Source organism: Pan troglodytes, chromosome 6, assembly GCF_028858775.2.
Source record: "Pan troglodytes isolate AG18354 chromosome 6, NHGRI_mPanTro3-v2.0_pri, whole genome shotgun sequence".
NCBI classification, from domain to species: Eukaryota; Metazoa; Chordata; class Mammalia; order Primates; family Hominidae; genus Pan; species Pan troglodytes.
In genome coordinates this window covers 10,749,856-10,773,865 of record NC_072404.2, presented here as the reverse complement: position 1 = coordinate 10,773,865, position 24,010 = coordinate 10,749,856, and the positions used below count along the sequence as shown (strand labels likewise).

Genomic DNA, 24,010 nt, shown 5'->3' with positions numbered 1-24,010 from the left:
GCACTCCAGCCTGGGCAACAAGAGCAAGGCTTCGTCTCAAAAAAAAAAAAAAAAGACAGATGCAGGGGAGGGAAGGGAGTTGGAATCATTTTCTAGATGGCAAGGGAAGACTCCCCCACCAAAGTTAAAACTCAAGCTACTTAAAAAAACAATAGGGCCGGGCGCAGTGGCTCACGCCTGTAATCCCAGCACTTTGGCAGGCTGAGGCGGGCGGCTCACGAGGTCAGGAGATCGAGACCACACTGGACAACATGGTGAAACCCCGTCTCTCCTAAAAATATAAAAATTAGCTGGGCATGGAGGCAGGCACCCGTTAATTCCAGCTACTCAGGAGGCTGAGGCAGGAGAATCGCTTGAACCAGGGAGTCGGAGGTTGCAGTGAGTCGGAGGTTGCAGTGAGCCAAGATCGCACCACTGCACTCCAGCCTGGTGACAGAGCGAGACTCCGTCTCTTTAAAAAAAAAAAAAGAAGAAGAAGATTGTAGCTCTGGGACAAAAGAGACAAATAAGCAGTGGTGCCTGAGATGAAACAGCGCCCTCCATAGGGCTGTCGCTGTTGGTGGCGTGCCCAGCGCCATGCTGGACGCGGTGAGCAGGACTGTGCTTCGCTGGTCACCGTGACCCTCTCTAACGAAGGGCTCACAGCTTCCCGGGGTAACTGGCTACGGCCCATGGTTTCGGCTGGAGGAAGTTCTCGGTTACGCCACGCTGCTCTCTCCTCGGCACAGCCCCGGAGAGCTCTGTCTCCATCTGTGTCTGCCTAACAAATGGCTTAAGCATTTTATCTCCTCAGTTACCCATTATCTTAATTAGGTTTTCAGTTGCTTTTCAGAGGGCGCGATTGTTGTTCCCTGAGTAAGACTCTAATTAGTGTGAGGCGGTCCAAGTTTCATCATGGAAATAATACCCTAGAGTATGTAAAAAAATAATTTCTTCCCCGTCTAAAAAAATGGAACCTCTCAATTTGCTGAAAATTTGGAAAGTAAGTGAAAGTATAGAGAAAGGAGGAGAAATCACGTGTCAGGTCACCTCCCGGAGAGAATCATTTTCAACGCTTTGGTGCTTTTCATTCTGGTGTTTTCTTAGTGTATGCATTCATTTACTTCATTTATTGATCGATTAGAGATGGGATTCTGGTGTTTTCTCAGAATATGCCTTCATTTTCTGACTTCATTTATTAGAGATGAGGTCTTGCTCTGTCACCCAGGCTGGAGCCCAGTGGCACAATCATAGCTCACTGCAGCCTCCATCTCCTGGGTTCAAGTGGTACTCCTGCTTCCACCTCCTGAATAGCTGGGACTAAGATGTGTCCCACCACATCTGGTTCATCTTTTTATTTTTGTGGATTTGGGGTCTTGCTGTGTTGCCTAGTCTGCTCACAAACTCCTGGCTTCAAGTGATCCTCCCGCCTCAGCCTCCCAAAGTGCTGGGATTACAGGCATGAACCACCATGCCCAGCCTACATTAGCTTTCTTTAGGTTAGGTTTCTAAAGTATTCTGTAAATATGATTTTCATATACGGGATACCTCTCGCTTCTTTCTTCCTTTTTTTTTTTTCCTACGTAGGTCAAATTCTAACACCCCTCGTTTCTTAATTCGGTCCCTTTCCTCAGTCCTAGCACTCAGGGGCTACATGTGGTTGACTCCTGGGTCATGAATCCGACATGATTTGCTTCTGATCTTTAAATATATTACTGGCCAGGTGCAGTGGCTCATACCTGTAATCCCAGCACTTTGGGAGACTGAGGCCGGAGGATTACCTGAGCACAGGAGTTTCGGCCAGCCTGGGCAGAATAGTGAGACCCTGTCTCTACAAAAAATACAAAATTAGCTGGGCGTGGTGGTGTGCACATGTAGTCCCAGCTACTTGGGAGACTGAGGCAGAAGGATTGCTTGAGCCCAGTTAGGTGGAGGCTGCAGTGAGCTGTGATCGTGCCATTGCACTCCAGCCTGGGTGACAGAGCAAGACCCTGTCTCAAAAACAAAACAAAACAGCCTGAATTTTGCTTATTCACCATGTCTAGTCACCTTGCTAAATTCACTTGTTAATTGTAATAATTTTTCCATAGATTCTTTTGCATTTCCTACATACACAATCACATTGCCTGCAAAATGATAATTGAACTTCTTTCTTTTCTTTTCTTGTTTTTTTTAGACGGAGTCTCACTCTGTTGCCAGGCTGGAGTGCAGTGGTGCGATCTCGGCTCACTGCAACCTCTGCCTCTCGGGTTCAAGCAATTCTCCTGCCTCAGCCTCCCGAGTAGCTGGGACTACAGGCGCGTGCCACCACACTCAGCAAATTTTTTGTATTTTTAGTAGAGACAGGGTTTTACCATGTTGGCCAGGATGGTCTTGATCTCTTGACTTCGTGATCTGCCCGCCTCGGCCTCCAAAGTGCTGGGATTACAGGTGTTGGCCACTGCGCCTGGCAACTTCTTTGTTTTCAATCCTGTATCTTTCCCCTATTTTTCCCTGCCTGTTGTACTGGCTAGGACCTAGTACAAAGTTGAAGAGAAGTGGTTACAGCAGGCATCCTTGTCTTGTTCCTGATGGCAAGAGGAAGTTACATATACATTCTCCCTAGAATTGTTTCCCTAATGGCAGAATTGGTTCCCAAAACGAGGCTAATATGTTCCTGTCTAGCCACAGTTCCTTCGTAAGGCTTTTTTTTTTTTGAAATGGAGTCTCGCTCTGTCACCCAGGCTGGAGTGCAGTGGCGTGATTTCGGCTCACTGCAACCTCCGCCTTATGGGTTCAAGCAATTCTCTTGTCTCGGCCTCCCGAGTAGCTGGGATTACAGGTACCCACCACCATGCCTGGCTAATTTTTGTATTTTTGGTAGAGACGGGGTTTCCCCATGTTGTCCAGGCTGCTCTTGAACTCCTGACCTCAGGTGATCCACCTGCCTCAGCCTCCCAAAGGGCTGGGATTACAGGCATGAGCCACCATGCCCAGCCTTTGTAGGGTTTCTATAATGAGAATAAAATGGAATTAGATGCAAAATGCCCAGAGTCAGGCTGGCCATGGCATAGAGAAATGCTTACCAAATGATGCATGAGAAGTTCTTTTTTGTACATTTGAAATGATTTTCCTTCAAGGACTGCTTGATGGTCTTACGGCTCTGTGTCCTTTGCTAGCTTAGAAAAGGGTGCCTCAGCTAACAGAAGACTCGTTTCAGGCCCATCTGACCTCTGTGTTTTGCAGCAGTAACTGCAGAGTTTATTTAGCAGCGCGTCCCCGGTTGTTACTAGGGGCCACTTTAAAATCATCTCTTGGCCGAGCACGGTGGCTCACGCCTATAATCCCAGCACTTTGGGAGGCCAAGGCAGGCAGATCACGAGGTCAGGAGATCGAGACCATCCTGGCCAACATGGCGAAACCCCATCTCTACTAAAAATACAAAAAATTAGCTGGCGGGGGTGGGGGGTAGTGGGCTTCTGTAATCCTAGCTACTCGGGAGACTGAGGCACAAGAATCGCTTGAACCCGGGAGGCAGAGGTTGCAGTGAGCTGAAATGGCACCACTGCCCTCCAGCCTGAGTGACAGAGCAAGACTCCTTCTCAAAAAAAAAAAAAAAAAAAAATTGTCTCTTGCCGGGCATGGGGGTGCGCACCTATAGTCCCAGCTATTCTGAGGCCCTGAGGCCAGAATTTCGAGGCTGCAGGGTGTTATGGTGACCACGCCTGTGAATCCACACTGCACTCCAGCCTGGGCAACATAACAAATAAGTAAAATGGTCTCCGGTTCCCCAGTAGTGGTAAAGTTCCCCAGCCCAGGAACGTTTCATTATCCCCTCCGTCTCCACTCCTAGTCACTTCATCTCTGAGGCCCGCGAGTGGGGATGGGTGACAGAAACGGTTCCAAGTTGTATATATCATTATTGCAAACCATCAAGAGCCAGGGAGGGAAGAGAAAACAGGATCAGGAGGTGAAAGCTGCCGGCTGAGTTTATAGAGGAACTGAGCGACGTTCAGGAAGAGCCTGTGTTTTTCTTTCCAGGGCTGTTCAGAGTCCGTGGGAGCTGGTGACGGTCACCAGCTGCTTGTCCAGTTTCCCTGTGCACCCCCGGCACGCAGAGCCCTGCCCTCTCTGCCAGCAGTGGGTCACTAGGCACTGCCTTCTCGAGGAGGGGAGGGGGGTGGCCTAGACAAAGCCATGTGGCCGTGGCTGCATGCTGTCTCCCTCGCCGCTTCCTCCAGCAGCGAGTATCTCACCTGGGAGATGAGGCTGTGCTCAGCAGCTCGGCTTGGCCCAGGCTGGGGAGGAAGGCCGCTAACAGAGCTTCAGGGACACGGAGCTCAGCCCTCCTTTCCTTACGGCCTCTGCTGTGAGAGTAGAAGAAGGATGTCAACAACGACCGTCCCATCCCCATCTTCCCCATTGCCCCGGCGCCCTGCACTTTCTACTCCTTCTATCCCAGTGTCAAAGGCAAACATTTCATGACCAGGCAGACCTGTCTGCAAATCATGGTCCCTTACGAGGCCTACGCTGCTATTCCAGCCTCTGGCCTTGTTGCATCTTTTTTTTTTTTAGAGACAGGGTCTTGCTCTGTTGCCCAGGTTGGAGTGCGGTGGTGTGATCGTAGCTCACTGCAGCCTCGACCTCCTGGGCTCTGGTGATTCTCCCACCTCAGCCTCCCAAGTAGCTGGGACTGCAGGCACACACCACCACACCCAGCTAATTTTTGTATTTTTTGTAGAGACTTGGCGACGTTGATCAGCCTGGGCTTAAACTCAAGCCATCCTCCCGCCTCGGCCTCCCAAAGTGCTGGGATTACAGGCGTGGGTCACTGGGCCTGGCCTTGTGTTCTCTTCTTAAAATGTCAGAAAGTGTACATTTTGCTTCTGAGGCTGGGACCCTGTGTATTAGCAGATGTTTGGAGCCAGGCAGTTTCCTGAGGGTTGCTGGGGGTGAAGCAGGGCTGCCCACCAAGGTCCTAGTTACCCAGACCCCACCTTATTCCTGGGCCGGGTTGTTTTTCTGCCTCTCCACTAGAGTGGATCAACAAGGGGCAGCAGGGGAGACCCGCGCCCGCCGGCTTCCTCTGCAGGAACCGACAGACACTTATCCTGAGAAGGATTGAAATCAACACTAGATCAAACTGGATGCTCCCACCAAGCTCTCCCAGCGCTTGTGGGTGTCACTTTGCTCCCTGTAAGGAACTGCTGTGGACAGGGCTTTGGGGGAGGGGGAGTGCCCTGGCAGTGGCTCCTCTCCGTGGCTGCTGTTCTAGAAACTTCCAGATGGCATTTACCAATACAGATTCCTGGGCATCCCTTAAACCTACGCAGCACCTCTGATCCCAGTGAACTCAGTCACGCCAGGGCAGGAACATTCCCAGGGGTCCTTGAAGAAGACGAGGGCGTTGGGGCCACAGCTGACCTCGGCTAAAACCAGGCGGCCTGTCTTGTCCCTCACATGGGGTAGGCAACAGAAGACATGGGCGTATTCTGGCTTGCAGCCTGGAGGTGTCTCCTTCACCCACAGCAAGGTCTGGCGCTTTATTTAAGATGAGTAACTTCCCATCTAAAATTACTGTTATGAAAGGCTGCGGCCGTCCTGCCATTTTGCTTTATTAGAATTCATTTGTTTTGAAGTAGTGGTTTCCTTTCGTTGTTGTTGTTTTGTTTTGTTTTGAGACGGAGTCTCGCTCTGTCGCCCAGGCTGGAGTGCAGTGGTGCGATCTCGGCTCACTGCAACCTCCACCTCCTGGGTTCAAGCCATTCTCCTGCCTCAGCCTCTCGAGTAGCTGGGACTACAGGCGCCCGCCTCCACGCCCAGCTAATTTTTGTATTTTTAGTACAAACAGGGTTTCACCATGTTGGCCAGGATGGTCTTGATTTCTTGACCTCGTGATCCACCTGCCTTGGCCTCCCAAAGTGCTGGGATTACAGGCGTGAGCCACCGCGCCCGGCCAGAAATAGCGGTTTCTTGATGATGTATTTCTCACTGAACTTATTTCATGTTGGCGGAATCTCCCATTGGTTGCATAAGGGCCCCTGGGGTGACCCTGATCTTGGCAAAGAGCACACCTATATAAGACCCCCAAACCAGGCAGTCCCTAAAATTGCAAAGCCCTGGCCTACCCTTCCTGAGCAGTGTGCTGCCGGGTCTGAGGGCCTTGACAACTCCACGCTGTGTGTCTAGCGATGGCGCCATGCGATGCTTCTGAAGGTGGCTGGGGTCAGCGTCGCGAGGGATGCTCTCCACGTGCCTCGGCTCCTGTCTCCCTCCACCCAAAGGCCAAGTGGGGGCGATTTCTGTCCCAGTTGAGGCAGATCCGCCCTGGGTCTGCACAGAGCTGAGACACTCAGGTGACTCAGGTGACGAAGCTGTATCAGGTCAGGCACAAACAGGGCACGATTGCAGCTCTCTCTATGGGAACTTGGGAGGCCATGTCGGCCCCGAACAAGCCTGACAGCTGACCCCCTGGGAGCAGAGTGCTGGGTCCCATCTCCCGCAGCCTCGTCTTGGGACAGGGCCAAGTCACAAAGCCACACGTGAGCAAGAGGCCTTTCAAACTTCTGTGATTTTTACTTTAACAAAAGTGTTTATGCTGGGCACGGTGGCTCACGCCTGTAATTCCAACACTTTGGGAGGCCGAGGTGGGCGGATCACTTGAGGTCAGGAGTTCGAGACCAGCCTGTCCAAGACGGTGAAACCCTGTCTCTAAAGATACAAAAATTAGCCCAGCATGGTGGCACGTGCCTGTAATCTCAGTTACTTGGGAGGCTGAGGCAGGAAAATCACTCGAACCCAGGAGGCAGAGGTTCCAGTGAGCCAAGATTTTGCTACTGCTACTCCAGCCTGGGCGACAGAGTGAGACTCTGTCCCAAAACAAACCAACAAGAAAGCTTTTAAAAATAAAGTATCATCAGTTACATTTATCTGACACCTGGGTTCCCACCTCCCAGATTTGACAGGTAAAGATTTTTATCATATTTGTTTAGAGTTTAAAAAAATGAAATAAGTCAAACATGATATAAAGTTATGATAATATATTTATCATAAATTATATATAACATATATTCTGTTACATACTGGACACTATACTAAATCCTATGAAATTGAAGTCATTTTTTCCACCACGCCTAGGCTTCCCCTGCCACCTGTTGAAGACAGCCGCCATGTGGTAAACGCACTGTGTGCATTTCTCTTTTATAAAATAGCTCTACACTGACCACACGCTTGGCCATAAAACACATTTGTTTGAATTCTCAGCGAATTAAAAAAAACTGAAATTATACCAAGCACACTCTCCGACCCCAGCCCAATAAAAATAGAAATCAGTACTAAGAAGATTGCTCAAAACCATACAATTACATGGAAATTAAACAACCTACTCCTGAATGTCTTTGGGGTAAAAAATAGCTTTGCATGCGCATATATAGAAACCATAAGCCATGTACAGTGGTGTTTTAGGTGCTTTTAAAAAAACTGAGCCAACGCGTCATATCATGTGTTACATCACGTCACGTGTTACCTGCAGCTTGCTCTTTCACCCTGTGGTCACGTACAGAGCTGGCTACGGTCTTCTCTCTGCAGAGCTCTCCTCCCGTGCATGGCGGCTCCCTGTGGGTGGTGATTGGGTGGGTTCTGGGCTTTGCTAACTCAAGCGGTGCTGAATGCACGTGTGCATGCATGTGTGCACGAGTGCACGGGTCCTGCTGGCTGTTCCACAGCAGGGGACTGAGGAGCAGAGTGGCGTGGTCAGTTGCTGTCCACACTGGCCATGCCCACAGCCGTGCCAGTATTGGCAGTGGCTGCTGCTGCTGCTTCACCTCCCCCACACCTGCACTCAGAGGGAGGCTCTGTCATGCTTGTGGCCTTGGGTGCAGGGACAGCGCCACCGCCCAGAGGAGAGGCCTCACCTCCGGCCCCTCGTTGGAGGCTGGCAGCCTGGCCCTTCTGCACACATGCAGGCCTACCCAGCACCAGGAAGGAGACCCTGGGAGTGGCCCCTGCGTGTCAGCATTGGTTCCGACCTGCAGAGAGCCCAGCCCTGGGCCTCAGGAGGCTGTGGAGCCTTGCCTGGAGGAGCAGGGTACACTCAGCTGCGAGCCACTTGCCTGGGGCTGCAGCCCCAGGGGACACAGGCCTGGGACATCCCGTGCCGCATTTGTGGCCAGGTCCCCTGGGAGCCCCTGGGACTCTAGGAGGAGAAGCAACCCTTCCTGCCCCATGGCCCTGGGACTTCCAGCAGGTCACTCTGAGGTCACCTCCTACAACCTGGCCCTGGACTTGGGAGAAAGTTGAGGGCCGGAGCATCATTTGGAGCTGTTTTTGTTCTTCTTTCGGATCTGGCCCCATAGTTGTGCAATGAGGCTGAGCTGTGGGGCTGGTAATGCTTGTGGGAGTGGCAGGTGGGATGAGGTAGGGGAACTGGGCCCCACCTGCTGGGCACCTGCCGCCTGCCAGGCTGGGCCGGGTTCTGCAGCCGGCAGGAGCTCGGGCGGTGAGCAGCCCAGCCCAGCAGCCTCGCACTGCGGCTGGGCGGCCTCCCTCACGCCCTGGCCCCCTGCGGGCTGCAGATGCACAGGCTGCCGGCTGCCTTGGGAAGGACGGCGGGGCTGCTGGCGCTGGTAAGGGTCGTCCTCGGCCAGCTGCCGCCTCCCTCCATCCGGCTTTTGTTTGGTTTTATTGGGAATGGTTGGAGGAAAGGCCGCCACAGATGGGGACGGATCTTAACCTGAAAGGCTGCGTACAGGGAACTCAACAGAGGGCTCAGAAAAGACAGCGCTGGGTCAGCTGGGGACTGGTGAGCGGTTTTCATCTATCGCAGCCGGCTGGCTTTCCCAGAGCATGCATTTAGAGAGCGTGTCTGTATTTATGAGATATTAAGTCTTCTAAGGGTGTGTGTTATCTCTGAACTGTGCGCATGTTTGTGTGCATGTATGTGTTAACATGTGTGGGTGCATGTGTGTTGGCGTGTGTGTATGTGTGTGCATGTGTGTTTTTGTGTGGGTGCATGTGTGTGCATGTGTGTATGCGTTTTTGTGTGGGTGCATGTGTATTTGTGGGCATGTGTATGCACACGTGTGTTTGTGTGTGTGCCTGCTTTGGCTTGGGGGTATCAGAGGCAGCCTTGGGAAGGAGGCAGCGATGCTGTTGCAGGAGCAGGCCATCGGCAGCCCCATGGGCTGGGGTGATGTGGCACAGTGACACCTCCTCCTTGTAAAGTAGGGGCACGATGCTGACCAGTCCGTCTCATCTCATCAGAGCACCCCCCCAGGGGAGTTTCGCCTGGTGCACAGATGGATGGGGCAGGGCTCTGGAGGCGGCGTGGTGACCCTGCAGAGGCCCAGGCTGCTGTAGGAAAATGTCTGTGGTGTGAGGCCTGTGGGCCGTGGTGCTGGCTGGTTGGGCAGGCCGCGGTGCGACCCTGGGCTGCTGCAGGGGAGGTGTGGTCCCCTCAGCCTGAGGATTTGACAGGCAGGCTGCCTGCTCTGAGACTGTTCTGTGGGTGCCATGGTGGTGCCAAGGCACTGTCTGGTTTTTTGAGGGGCGTGGCTAGAGGGCAGAGTCCTTGAGTCTCCACCAGACCTGTTTTGACAGAACAGTAACAGGCATTAGGAGACGTGGCTTAGTGGGATTTGAACTCAGAAGGACCCGGGACATGGGCGCTATTAGACTTACCTATTTTTTTTGGCGGGGGATGGAGTTTCGCTCTTGTCACCCAGGCTGGAGTGCAGTGGTGCAATCTCAGCCCACTGCCACCTCCGCCTCCTGGGTTTAAGCCATTCTCGTGCCTCAGCCTCCTGAGTAGCTGGGATTACAGATGCGCACCACCACGCCCAACTAATTTTTGTATTTTTAGTAGAAATGGGGTTTCACCATGTTGGCCAGGCTGGTCTCGAGCTCCTGACCTCAGGCGATCCCCCCACCTCGGCCTCCCAAAGTGCTTGGATTACAGGGGTGAGCCACCGCGCCCAGCCCTGGTGTTAATAGACTTCTAACTGTTCACCTTGTGTTGCTTCTGTTCCAGGGATAAACGCCCAGGCCCGGAGGCTGCAGCGGAGTCGCGCGAAGGGAACCCCGGCCCTGGCCCTGGGGGATGCCCGGAGCTCCCCTCCACCCCGGTTGCGCCGCACAGTCAGTGAGACCAGCCTGAGCCCAGTGAACGCCCTGCCCGCTGCCGCCCAGGGCCCCGAGGAGCCCGGCCCCGACGCCATGCGGTACTCGCTGTACCAGTCCCCGCATCTGCTCCTTCTGCAGGGCTACAGCCAGCAGCACGTGAGCCTCCCCTCCTGACACCCACTGCCTGGTGCCACTGCGGGGACAGCAGGCGGGACTCAGAAGTCAAGGCCTCCTCCTGCCTTTAGCCCAGTCGGCCGCGAGCTCTGTGGCTGCAGCCTCTCTGGCTGTGCCGAGGCTGTGGAGTGGGATGGCGGGGGCACATGTGGAGTCATGCACATTTTCCCTGTCCAGGCCACGGTGGGTGGCAGTGGGGGCTTCTCACTTCCCCAATCCCAGAGTGGGTGCCCTCAGCACCAGGCGCCTTCAGGGAGAACTCCTCACGCCTTCCCAGCCTTGGTCTCCCGCCTGGCTCTGGGGAAGGGCATGGGCAGTTGGCCAGGGCCAGTCTGCTTCCTGCTTCTAGCGAGGGGGCTGCTGAGTCACCAATTGGTGGCCACATTCTCTGAAGGGGCACCGAGCAAAGGCCCATGCCACCCCTATCTGCCCAGAGCCGTTTCTCACCACTTCCATCAGAGCAGGCAGGCTGTCGCCCCGAGCAAATGCCAGGCGCAGGGCCACCTCGCCTCACCTTGCCGGACACTTGCCCTGCCAGACAACTGTTTTCCCCACCCCCTGCTCACCCTACCCCCGCCCTCCTGTGCAACCAGCTCCTTTGCTGCTCATTTCCATGAGCACTTTACAGCCATAGGGCTCCTGTGCCCAGGTTTTAGGTGGCATCTTCCCTCGGGGCAATGCTTTCACACAGGGGGCAGTGCTCTCACACAGGCGGTGGTGCTCCCACACTGGGGGCGGTGGTGCTCCCACACTGGGGGCGGTGCTCCCACACTGGGGGCGGTGCTCCCACACTGGGGGCGGTGCTCCCACACAGGCGGTGGTGCTCCCACACAGGCGGTGGTGCTCCCACACAGGCGGTAGTGCTCCCACACTGGGGGCGGTGCTCCCACACAGTTTTGGGGATGATCTGGGGGAAGTTATGTAGTCCTTGGCCCGTTCTGTAGAACCAGTGCCTGTTTCCTGGCCAGCCCTGACCTGGCCTGTTGCTGTCTCAAAGCTGGGTCTCTCCTGGGTCTCTCGTGTGCTCCTCCGGGAAACCGACCTCCTCTGGGATGGGCCCGGACATCGAGGGGCGGGTTCCTGAGAGCTGTCGGGGTTCTGGTGTGGGGGTGGCCAGGGACATGGAGAGCCCGTGGCGACAGCATCCCAGCCAAGCTGCTTCAGCAACCAGTGACTAGACACGGGACGCTTTTCCCGTGTGCTGCTCGCATGACGCCTGCCCTGAGCGGAGTCTCTGTTTCAGGACAGCCTGGTGTATGTGCTCAACCGGGACCGGCACACGGTGGGCCAGCGGACCCCCTCCAGCAAGCCCAGCATCAGCCTCTCAGCCCCCGACATCCTGCCTCTACACTGCACCATCCGCCGACAACCGCTCCCGGACAGCGGCCAGACCGGGGGGAGGCTGGTCCTGGAGCCCATCCCCGGGGCGCCCATCTCCGTCAACTTCTCCGAGGTGGGGCACAGGACCGTGGTGCTGCACCACGGGGACCTGCTCTCCCTGGGGCTCTACTACTTGCTGCTATTCAAGGATCCCGCGCAGGCCCAGCCCCTGCCCGCCCGGGCCTTGGCGCGCCTCCGGGCTGTGCCGCAGAGCTGCCGGCTGTGCGGGGCCGCGCTCGGGGCCCGGGGAGCCGCCTCCCCTACTCAGGCCGCCCTGCCCCGGCGCCAGCAGCTGCTCCTGGAGTTTGAGCCCCACCTGGAGGACACGCTGCTGCAGAGGATCATGACATTGATCGAGCCGGGGGGCGACGACCACAAGCTGACCCCCGCCTTCCTCCTGTGCCTCTGCATCCAGTACTCGGCCACCCACTTCGAGCCGGGCACATTCGGGCAGCTCCTGCTCAAGATAGCCAGGCGGATCCGCGAGACTGTCTGGGTCAGTGTGCTGGGGTGGGCGGTCTGGGTCCTGTGCCGGGCTGGGGGAGGAGGGGCCCGGAGCTGGCCCCGGCTGGGAGGCGGGAGCGCCTCTATCTGACCCCCACGGTGCTGTGCTGCTGAGCTCAGGGCGGCCTTTCCCTGCCTGTCGCTGCCCCCCAGCCCCACAGGCCACCAGAAGCAGCCCCAGAACCCAAGGTGTCAGCTGCAGCCCTTTGCCCCTGAGAGTGGGGTTTGCGTGGGGTCCTAGGTCTCCTCCTGAGCTCTGGGCTTGTACCCTCCCTGGGGTCCAGCTGGGCCCAGCACTGTCACGTGCCAGGAGTGAGCTGCCCCTGAGCCTGGGCACCACGAGGCCGAGGTGACATTGATAGCTCTCACAGGCCCCTGCCCAAGAGCCCCAGAAGCCCCTGTGTGTGCTGGTGCCCTGTGCTTGCTGCCAGGGGCCGGTTGAGCACATACCCACTGGAGCCATCCCTGATCCGAGTTTGGAGGTGCAGGGCCTGTCACCTTTTGTGCGTTGACAAACTTTCCTCCAGGCCAGCCTCTCTCATCCCCGGCCCTGTGGACACTGTGGCAGGAGAGCTCCTTGCTGTGGGGCTGGCCTGTGCATTGCAGAGGATTCAGCAGCATCCCTGGCCTCCACCCCTAGATGCTGGTCACCCCCTGCCGCCCCGCCACACACACACACGCACATACACCCATGGCTGCAGGCATTGCCAGTGTCCCCAGGAATCCAGTGTGGCCGCCAGTGAGCAGGACCGCCCTGGGCCCATGAGTGCTGGAACAGGCATCACACAGTCATGGCCCCCTGCTGGGCCCCACCCCACAGTGACTTGGCTCCCAGGGACCCAAAGGACAACTCGTAGTTGTTCAAGTTCGTTCAGAGACCCTCAGACCCTCGCTAGTCTGGGCCCTGCTTATCCCCGGCAGACATGGGAAGGGGGAACCACTTGACTGTGTAGAAACCTTATCAGTTTCTCATATCGAAATCCACATTTTAAATGTCTGAGACTTTTAAAAAGTAAAAGCCAGCACAGGCTGCCCTGTCCAGAGGTCAGTGGGAGCCGTCTCTGTGCACCGTGGGTGTTGTAATCCGGGTGTCCGTGCCTCTTCCCCTCGGGTTCCCGGCTTGGGATTTGATGGGAGTGCCACTGCAGCGTGCCCGTGTCCCCTCCGTGCAGTCATGGACACAGGGCCAGGTGATGTCCCTGTAGTGTGTGTCCACATCGTGGCCACTGTGACCGAGAGTTACCTGCTGGCCAGAAGTCATGGGTTTTCGCACGATCATTGTCATTTCCCGAGTCTCCTCTGCGCCAGGCACTTACTTGCAAACCAAACGCTGTTTAATTTCTTTATCACAACCACCCTGACGATGTAGATGCCACATCCCATGTCACAGTCAGGGAAACTGAAGCCAGGGGGCCGTAAGTCACTTGCTGAGGGACCCGGGTCCCAGCCTGTGTCCCAGCCACCTGGGGCTCGCTGTGTGGCTGGCCCACTCCCCGCAGCACACCAGGGCTCACCCTGCCCCTATGCTACAGGCTCTGAAACAGAGGCTCCCAGAGGTGAATTGCCTGGTCCAGAGATTGAGCTGATAGACATGAGACCGAGCCTGAGTCCACCTCTTCCCCCTGCACCCACTGTGGGAATCCGAAGCCTCCGCTGGGTGCTGTCCAGATCCCATGCGAATATCATTTGCGCGTTTGTTTCCTGAGAATGTGCAACTGTGTCGCCACTGCCCCGTCCTCATTCCTTACCAAATATACACGCTTAGAGTCTACACGCACTCAGCCATCATGGTTACATTCAGCCGCATAATAACTTACTACTCAGGCAAGAATAATTCTTTTTTTTTTTTTTTTTTTCTGAGACGGAGTCTTGCTCTGTCACCCAGGCTGTAGTGCGGTGGCGTGATCTCGTCTCACTGCAACCTCCGCCTCCCAGGTTCAAGGGATTCTCCTGCCTCAGCCTCCCAAATAGCTGGGATTATAGGCATGCGTCACCATACCCGGCTAATTTTTGTATTTTTAGTAGAGCTGGGGTTTCACCATGTTGTCCAGGCTGGTCTCGAATTCCTGACCTCAAGTGATCTGCCCGCCTCAGCCTCCCAAACTGCTGGGATTCCAGGCGTGAGCCACCTTGCCCAGCCTCTACTATTTTTTAAATAGCCGGTTGTTATGTAAGCTAGAGAGTTGTGAGATACTCTATTGTAGGAAACTTGTAGGTCATAGTCGGTAATGGAATGGGAAGATGTTGAAGTCACATGGAAAATGTCCTTTCCAGCACAGCTTGAATAAATAGTCAGCGTCACACAGGATGCCTGGGGCAGCATGGCTTGTTTTCCTGTCGATGGTATAATGTGTATTTGAACGCGTCCCTGTGTTAGCCTGTTTTTCTCACTTGCTTTTTCTCCCGCTTTGTAATTGTAGGAGAAAACCAAAGAACTAGCAGAGAAGCAGGCGCAACTGTGAGTATGACCTGGTTATTGTGCCCGCCTCTGGGCAGCAGGTCCTGGGGGCTCACACTTCCCGGGGGAGCCAAGTCCCGAGGGATCTCCCCACGCCTTGGGGTCAGCTCCAGGCTTTGTCCTTCCATCCAAGCTGCGGCCTTTTTTGCTTCTTTAGTCATCACCCTGGGAAGCTCTGAGTTTTGGGAAATTGCTTCAGGGCACCCTTAAGACTGGATGGGTGAGGTCTTCTTTTTTTGTTTGTTTTTGTTTTGTTTTGTTTTGTTTGCTCTATCGCCAGGCTGGAGTGCAGTGGTGCAATCTCTGCTCACAGCAACCTCCACCTCCCAGGTTCAAGGGATTCTCTTGCCTCAGCTTCCCGAGTAGCTGGTACTGCAGGTGCGCACCACCATGCCTGGCTAATTTTTTTTTTTTTTGTACTTTTAGTAGAGATGGGGTTTCACCATATTGGCCAGGCTGGTCTCGAATTCCTGAACTCAAGTGATCCACCTGCTTTGGCCTCCCAAAGTACTAGGATTACAGGCGTGAGCCACTGTGCCTGGCTTTTTTTTTTTTTTTTTTTTTTTGAGAATCTTCACAATTTTATTAGTTTATTTATTTTCCACTTTTATTTTAAGTTCAGGGGTATGAGTGCAGCTTTGTTACATAGGTAAACTTACGTCGTGCGGGCTTGTTGTACAGATGATTTCATCACCCAGGTATTAAGCCTTGTACCCATTCATTATATTTCCTGATCCTCTCCCTCCTCCCAGCCTCCACCCTCTGAAAGGCCCCAGTGTCTGTTGCTCACCTCTCTGTGTCCATGTGTTCTCATCATTTAGCTCTCACTTGTAAGTGAGAAGGTATTTGGTTTTCTGTTCCTGCGTTAGTTTGCTAAGCATAATAGCCTCTAGCTCCATCCATGTCCCTGCAAAGGACATGATCTCGTGCTTTTTTTTGTTTTTTTTTTTCTTTTTTTGAGATGGGGTTTCGCTCTTGTTGCCCAGGCTAGAGTGCAATAATGAGATCTCGGCTCACGGCAACCTCCACCTCTCAGGTTCGAGCGATTCTCCTGCCTCAGCCTTCTAAGTAGCTGGGATTACAGACATGCACCACCACGCCCAGCTAATTTTGTTTTTTTTTTTTTTTTGAAACGGCATCTCGCTCTGTCACCCAGGCTAGAGTGCTATGGCGCAATGTCGGCTCACTGCAAGCTCTGCCTCCTGGGTTTACACCATTCTCCTGTCTCAGCCTCCCGAGTAGCTGGGACAAGAGGCGCCCGCCACCACGGCCAGCTAATTTTTGTTTTTTTGTATTTTTAGTAGAGACGGGGTTTCACCATGTTAGCCAGGATGGTTTCCATCTCCTGACCTCGTGATCCACCCGCCTCGGCCTCCCAAAGTGCTGGGATTACAGGTGTGAACCACCGCGCCCAGCCACTAATTTTGTATTTTTAGTAGAGATGGGGATTCTCCATGTTGGTGAGGCTGGTCTCGAACTCCTGACCTCAGGTGATCCACCTGCCTCAGCCTCCCAAAGTGCTGGGATTACAAGCGTGAGCCACTGTGCCCGGCTGATCTCGTGCTTTTTTATGGCTGCACGAGGCCCTCTTTTGAGCCTTCTCCTCCCTTGCTCTCCCGATTCTGTGTTAGAACTAACCTGCTCCTTCAGGGAAAGGCGCAGCTCCCGGGTTAGAGGTAAGGCAGTGCACCGCCACTCTCCAAGGGTTGTTTGCGCAGAAAGCACTATCTCTACCCTAGACGCTGCTGGGGCACTTGGGAAACCATTCGGTTGATCTGATACAGACGTGCGGCCCCTGCGGCCTACGCTCCCACTCTCGAGTGGGCCCTAGAGAGACACCTGCTGGTGGAGGGCAGTGTGTCCGCACGGGAGCTGAAGCCGCCACGTGTCTCCTCCTGGTGGCAGGGAATGACTTTCAGCCACTGCTCTCTCAGTGCAGCTGAATCCAAGACAATGTTGGGAAAAAGCACCTAGCACAGTGTCTGTGATATGGTTAAATGCCCACACACACACACACACACACACACACGTATGTATGATATTCACAGCCAAGCCATCCTGTTTAAGACACACACGTGAGATAACACTGACGAAGGCAGAGTGGAAGGTGGTGGCCACGCTAGGCAGTGAGGGAGGGGGTGTGTCTGGGGGGGCTCAGGCTGAGTGGCTGGCAGCATCCCCTTAAGTCAAGCTGTGGTACACAGAGGTTTGCGTGATTCCCATCTGTGCCTTTATTAGTCTGTTCTCACGCTGCTAATAAAGACATATCCGAGACTGGGTAATTTATAAAGGAAACAAGTTTAATGGGCTCACAGTTCCACGTGACTGGGGAGGCCTCACAATCATGGCAGAAGGCAAAGGAGGAACAAGGGCACATCTTACATGGTGGCAGGCGAGAGAGTGTGTTCAGGGGATCCACCCTTTCTAAAACCAACAGATCTCGTGAGGACTCATTCACTATCAGGAGAACAACATGGGAAAGACCCGCCCCCATGATTCAGTTACCACCCACCGTGTCCCTCCCACAACATGTGGGAATTGTGGGAGCTACAATTTAAGATGAAATTTGGGTTGAGACACAGCCGAACCCTGTGAGTGCCTCATGTACCAAAAATGGTCCATCCATAAAGCCCATTATTGCCATATGTGCCTGCTGATGTCTACCCTGGGTCCATCCTTCTTTCAAAGGTAGGAGGGACAGGCATGGGACAGCTTGGGGACCACTGACCTGGAGTCCCCAGCATCCCCACTGCCCGGCCCAGGGAGAGCTGAGCTCCGAATACCTTCCACTTTCACTGGCAAACACCCGCTCCCTAGAGCCAGGTCCCGATGCCATGCACTGGGGGTGGGTCCTGGCCTCTGAGATCTGGGACTGTGTGAGGGACCCAGGCTCTGCCTCCCAGCCTGACAGGAGGGGGCTCCATAGAAGCCAGGCCCCGGACAGCATCGAAGGGTGATGGACAGCCTGACCCACAGCGAGGAGGTCCAGGCCCGGGCCCCTACAGTGGCACCTGACATCTTGTGGGCTTTCAGTGTTGAGGAGAAGTTTGCATGGGAGTTGGGAGTGGGCCCAGTAACAGGCGTGGTGGCCTCCCTCTGGGGGTCTGCTCCAGGACAGCTGGAGTTCTAGTGTTGAGGCAGGGTGTGGAGGGGATGGGAGTGTACCCAGCCCTCATCCTCCTAAGTGCTGAGGTGCAGGGAGGACTGGAACCTTCCACCCCGGCGCCTGTTTGCTGGGCAGCCTGCAGTTTGAAGCTGAAGCGCAGCTCTGGGTGGACCCAGCTTCCTCGTTGACGGGAAGGCCCGGGCCCTCCCTGCTGCAGCTGCCCGCTCATGCTGTGTGTACCAGAACCGTCATCATTAGGGCCTAAAAACAGCCGTTTCCATCCCTCATGCATGCCTGGAGGGCTTTTCCTTTTTCCTTTGTAAAATAATGAATCACTTCCAAAACACAGAACAGTACGGAATCTGTCACTCGCCCGTGATCCCACACCTGAAACTGATGTTATGATGATGATGATTTGGGATTTAATATTACTAACATTTTGTTTGCCCTGTTTGCCTCAGATCTTTGTGTTCTGTGTTTCAAATTGTGAATGATCACTGAATTTGACTAAATCATTTTCTGCATCTGTGATCAACATATTTTCCCCCTTTAATCTGTTAACGTGGAGTGCTACATTCCTAGGTTTTCTTTTTTTTTGAGACAGGGTCTCATTCTGTCACCCAGGCTGGAGCGCATTGGCACGACCTCGGCTTGCCGCAACCTCCACCTCCTGGGCTGAAGCGATTCCCGCTCCTCAGCCTTCAAGCAGCTAGGACTATAAGTGCGCGCCACCATGCCCGGCTAATTTTTGTGTTTTTTGTAGAGATGGAATTTCACTATGTTGGCCCAGGCTGGTCTCGAACTCCTGCGCTCAAGCAGTCCTCCCGCCTCAGCCTCCCAAAGTGTTGGGATTACAGGCGTAAGCCACTGCACCCAGCCTATATTTTTAATATTTTGAGGAGCCTCCATACTGTTTTCTGTAAAGGCTGTACTAATTTATATCCCCACCAACAGCGTGCAGTCCTTTTGAACACCTGTGATCTGTCATTGTTTTGATAATGGCCATTCTAACAGGAGTGAGGTGGCGTCTCGTGGTTTTGATTGGCATCTCCCTGAGAATTAGTGATGTTGACTGTTGATCTTTTAATTAGGATTTTCCCATCTGAATTTATCGGTAAAATTGGTCTACGTTGTTTTTTTTTTTTTTTTTTTTTTTTTTGCACTGTCCTTGTCTGATTTTAGTAACAAGGTTCACAGAACATGAATTGGGGAGCTTTCTCCGTTTCTTAGTTCTCCGGATCAGTTTGTATGAGGTAAGGGCTGGCCCTGAAGGTTTGCTGGAAGAACATCTGGGCCAGAGTCCTCGGGGAGGGAGACCCGTGTTGGCCGAATCCCTTTCTTTAATGAAGATTGGTTTACTTCATTTTTTATTTATTTCTTTTTTGCGATGGAGACTCGCCCTGTCCCCCAGGCTGGAGTACAGTGGCACGATCTCGGCTCACTGCAACCTCCGCCTCCCAGGTTCACGCCATTCTCCTGCCTCAGCCTCCCGAGTAGCTGGGACTACAGGCGCCTGCAACCACGCCCGGCTAATTTTTTGTATTTTTAGTAGAGACGGGGTTTCACTGTGTTAGCCAGGATGGTCTTGATCTCCTGACCTCTGGTGACCCACCCACCTCGGCCTCCCAAAGTGCTGGGATTACAGGCGTGAGCCACTGTGCCCGGCCCTTTTTTTTTTTGAGACAGTCTCGCTCTGTCGTCCACGCTGGAGTGCACTGGTGCAATCGCATTTCACTGCAGCCTCCGCCTCCCAGGATCAAGCGATTCTCCTGCCTCAGCCTCCTGAGTAGCTGGGATTACAGGCGCCTGCCACCATGCCCAGCTAATTTTTGTATTTTCAGTAAAGACGGGGTTTCACCATGTTGACCAGGCTTGTCTTGAACTCCTGACCTCAAGCAATCTGCCCACCTTGGCCTCCCAAAGTGCTGGGATGACAGGCGTGAGCCACGCTCCTGGCCTGTCCTGATGATTCTTATTGGCCTAGAATCTTTCTTTCCCTGGGGTGAGTACCACATCCCCTTTCACTGGTTTACTATTCGCCTCATCAGTTTTTTCCATGCCCGTACATGGAACCAGGGAAAGTTTAGGTTCACCCGTTCTGTGTCCTTTTGTTTTATGTTTTGAAAGCCATTGTTTGTTCACCTGTCTTATCTTTGTTAATGGGCAAGTCGAATTATTTAGGTTTATTGCCATTCCTGATGTCTTTGGCCACATTTTTACCATCTGTTTTGCACTATTTTCTGTGCGTTTTGCCTTTGATTTTTATACTTTCCTATCTGATTGGGTTTTTTTTTTTGAGACGGAGTCTCGCTCTGTTGCCCAAGCTGGAGTATAGTGGCTGGATCTCAGCTCACTGCAACCTCCGCCTCCCGGGTTCAAGCGATTCTCATGCCTCAGCCTTCAGAGTAGCTAGGATTACAGGCACGCACCACCACGCCCGGCTAATTTTTGTATTTTTAGTAGAGACGGGGGTTCACCATATTGGCCAGGCTGGTCTCGAACTCCTGACCTCACGTGATCCACCCGCCTCAGCCTCCCAAAGTGCTGGGATTACAGGTGTGAGCCATCACAACTGGCTTCTGACTGGATTTTTAAAAACTCCCCTTTTCCTTCTTTATTAGTTTCTGAAAATATTAATATCTTCATCCTTTTGTGGAACACTAGATCTTAGGATGCTTCGACCCCCATCCTCACTTCCGGGCTTTCATTTTATTACTGACATTATTCCAGCTTCAGCTTGCTTTTAACACTACTGTGTCTCAAATCATTCTTTGTTTTTACTTCATTTAATTTAATTAATTATTATTTTTTGAGACAGGGTCTCACTCTGTTGCCCAGGTTGGAGTGCAGTGGTACAGTCACAGCTCACTGCAGCCTCAACCTCCTGGGCTCAAGTGATCCTCCTGCCTCAGCCTCCCGAGTAGCTGGGACTACAGGCATGCACCACCATGCCCTGGCTAATTTTTTGATTTTTTTTGTAGAGACAAGACTCAAGTGATCCTCTAGCTTCAGCCTCCCAAAGTGCTGGGATTGCAGATGTGAGCTACCGCACCTGGCCCCAAAGAGCACCTTTAACAGTTTCCTGCAACATATTCACCATTTCATTTCCCTTTTTTTTTTTTTTTTTCTGAGACGGAGTCTCGCTCTGTAGCCCAGGCTGGAGTACAGTGGCACAATCTCGGCTCACTGCAACCTCCACCTCCCGGGTCCTGGTTCAAGAAATTCTTTTGCCTCAGCCTCCTGAGTAGCTGGGATAACAGGAACATGCCACCACACCCAGCTAATTTTTGTATTTTTAATAGAGACGGGGTTTCACCATGTTGGTCAGGCTGGTCTTGAACTCCTGACCTTTGTAATCTGCCCACCTCGCCCTCCCAAAGTGCTGGGATTACAGGCGTGAGCCACCGCACCCAGCTTTTTTCTTTCTCTCTCTCTTTCCTTTTTTCTTTCTTTCTTCCTGGGTGTGATGGCGCTGGCTGAGCTGTCTGTGGTTTGCTTTCTCACTCACAACCTCTCCAGGTGGGTGGATGTGGCTGACCCATTTTTTGGGGCACGCCATTCCCTGGTCCTCTCCTGATGGACGCGACAGGCATGCATAGGCTGTGGCCGGCAGCCCACGCTCTGGTCTCTGTGCTCCTTGTGGGCCCTGCGAGTGTTTCCATCGCCTTGGTTCCCAGGAGTGGGACTCCAGTGCTTCCCTCCACCCGCAGGAGATACCCGCGCCTTGACCAGCCTGCCTCAGCCAGCTGCGCCCGTTCCTCCTGCCGGGCCGTGCTGCCCCTGCTGAGTGCCCTTCCCCTCTGCCCTCTTCTAGAACTGCCCCAGCCAGCTGCGCCTGTTCCTCCTGCCAGGCTGTGCTGTCCCCCCCCGAGTGCCCTTCCCCTCTGCCCTCTTCTAGAACAACATGGGTTTTCCTTTTCCACCAGACCTGCTCCTCCGTCCACACAGGCCTGGGTAGGATGGGCTGGATCTTCATCATTCCCTGGGCCCCCACTCACATGGCCCCAGGTTGGCAGGTGGGGGCGCGTTCAGTGCCAACCTGGCCCGAGTCTGATCCCGAAACTCCAGTTGCAAAGCCTGGTCATTTGTTTCCTGGGAGAGGCCTGTCTACCCTCCGGGTTCCGGTGAAATTGAGAAGGGCAGCAAATTTTGAAAACAAGATGGAATTAGTCTCCGAAGAGCCCAGCGAATCCTTCTTTAACTGTATAAAAAGCTCCTTCTGCCCATCTGCAGACATGCGTGTCCTTCAAGCCAGTGTCCAGAATGGGCAAAAAGGAGCAGGACTTTGAGCTGTGCCAGACACATGAGCAGGCAGCGGACCTGCTTAGCCGCCAAAAACAGGAGAGACGGTCTCAGTGCAGTTTCTTCCCTCCCCGGGTGTGTGCACGCGAGAGAGGTCAACATTGTTTGTGGACAAAAGTGAAGTGACGTCAGAGAGAGCAGGCAACACTTTGGGTACCGGGGAGAATCTGGGACGCAGCCTGGGGTTCCTCCCCCAGCCCTGCTCGGCTGCCCAGCTGGGGAAAGAACAGGGAGGAAAACAGGGCCTCAGCCCTTCCCAGATGCCCTCACAAACTGGCTGCCTTAAGGTCCTGGTGGCATTTCCTGTGGGCTTGGCACCTTTCAAAGGACCCCAGGCCGGGTCCACACACCTGGGACTGAGCACGCGATGGTCACTCTGACGGCCGTCCAGCCTTGAACCTGGCTCTGCCCCGGGACTGGGGTCAGGCACTGGGCTGGCACCATGCCCTGCGGCCAGCAGAGTGGCAGCTGCCTGGCTCACCTCTTAGAATCCCCCCAGTAAGGGACACAGGTGACAAGGGGTACCCGGGCCAGCCATGGGGCAGGCAGCAGGGCCGCCCTCCACACCCCAGGTAGACCCAAGTCAGATCTGCGTGATTTGATCTGTTTGCAAAAGGATCCCTTCTGCTCACTGCTCAGGGGCACACGGCTATTTGTGTCCGCCAGGTGCGATTATGGAGACTTAGGGATGAATGCATCCTCTGAGCTGCCAGGACCCTGGGGCGTCCCAGGCATCTTGTCCAGTGGCTTAATGCTGAGCTGGTGCATGGACCAGATGAGGAACCTGTGAGAAAGATGTGTGGCTGGCATTTTAAATGAGGAATTACCCGGGCACCTCAGCACAGCCTTGCCACGTCCACCCCTCAGACGTTCCAAGAGGCCGCTGAGGACACTAGAAGGCAGTGTCAAGTCACACCAGACAGACACATCCTGTGGCTGGTGCCAGAGATGTGGGAGAAAGGGTTTGGGAGCTCTGAGCTTGGAAGCCAGCCTGACGGTGGAGGCTGCCGCTGAGGGAGGAGGCAGCCCTGATGATGCCGTCATCCCCTGAAAAGGGAGCACTGAGCCGGAAGGCAGCAGGCCTGGGAGGGAAGGGTGCCCCCCCACCCCTACCTGCATTGGGCTGGCCAGGCAGGGGCCTGAGCTACTTCTACTTTTGTTACTCAGAGTAACAATGAACCCCATGGATACAGAATCAGGGCTAGGCATGGTGGCTCATGCCTATAATCCCAGCACTTTAGGAGGCCAAAGCAAGAGGATTGCTTAAGGCTAGGAGTTCAAGAGCAGCCTGGGCAACATAGCAAGACCCTGTCTCTAAAAAAAAAAAAAAAAGTTTTTTAATAATTAGCCAGGGATGGCAGTGCATGCCTGTAGTCCCAGCTACTTGGGAGGCCTCCGAGGTTCAAGCGATTCTCCTGCCTCAGCATTCTGAGTAGCTGGGATTACAGGCACCCACCACCACGCCCGACTAATGTTTGTATTTTTAGTAGAGACGGGGTTTTGCCATGTTGGCCAGGCTGGTCTCAAACTCCTGACCTCAGGTGATCCACCCGCCTTGGCCTTCCAAAGTGCTGAGATTACAGGCGTGAGCCACCACGCCTGGCCTCAGTTTGGGTTTCTAACGATTGCCTCTGAGTCTTCAAATCGCATGCTTTGCCTGCTACCCCGCGATTCATGGACTTTACACGTGATTTTCTGACTTCCTGCTTTAATAAAGTAGCATTTCATTTTGCCTTTGTGCACCTCCCAAAATAGCTCTATTATTGTTTATTTCCTTTGGTAATTACCTTGTTAACTTAAATAATATAATGGAACTGACATTTCTTGTTCTAAAAACCATGGACCAGCCCCCACCCCCATGCACGCATACACGCACACACATACATATTGGCACACATTCTCTCAGCATTCACAGCCACTTTATGATCTCATTCCAAAAGAGAAGACATGCAAGCCATTTACTTACCAAGGTTTTTTACCTATGGCTGTGGCGCCCAGCTGTCTTCCTG

The 24,010-nt window shown here is 53.8% G+C and overlaps 1 protein-coding gene across 5 annotated transcripts in view; it reads left to right on the top strand.

Moving 5' to 3' along the window:
• Positions 1-24,010, top strand: part of RADIL (Rap associating with DIL domain) — an 84,314-nt gene that overhangs the window by 37,096 nt on the left and 23,208 nt on the right. For all 5 annotated transcript variants that reach the window (XM_003318282.7, XM_063815208.1, XM_063815209.1 and 2 more), the window contains exons 3-5: positions 9,986-10,233; positions 11,495-12,127; positions 14,556-14,593. In XM_003318282.7, the coding sequence (XP_003318330.4) occupies positions 9,986-10,233; positions 11,495-12,127; positions 14,556-14,593 (919 nt within the window). The remainder of the gene's footprint in view (positions 1-9,985; positions 10,234-11,494; positions 12,128-14,555; positions 14,594-24,010) is intronic.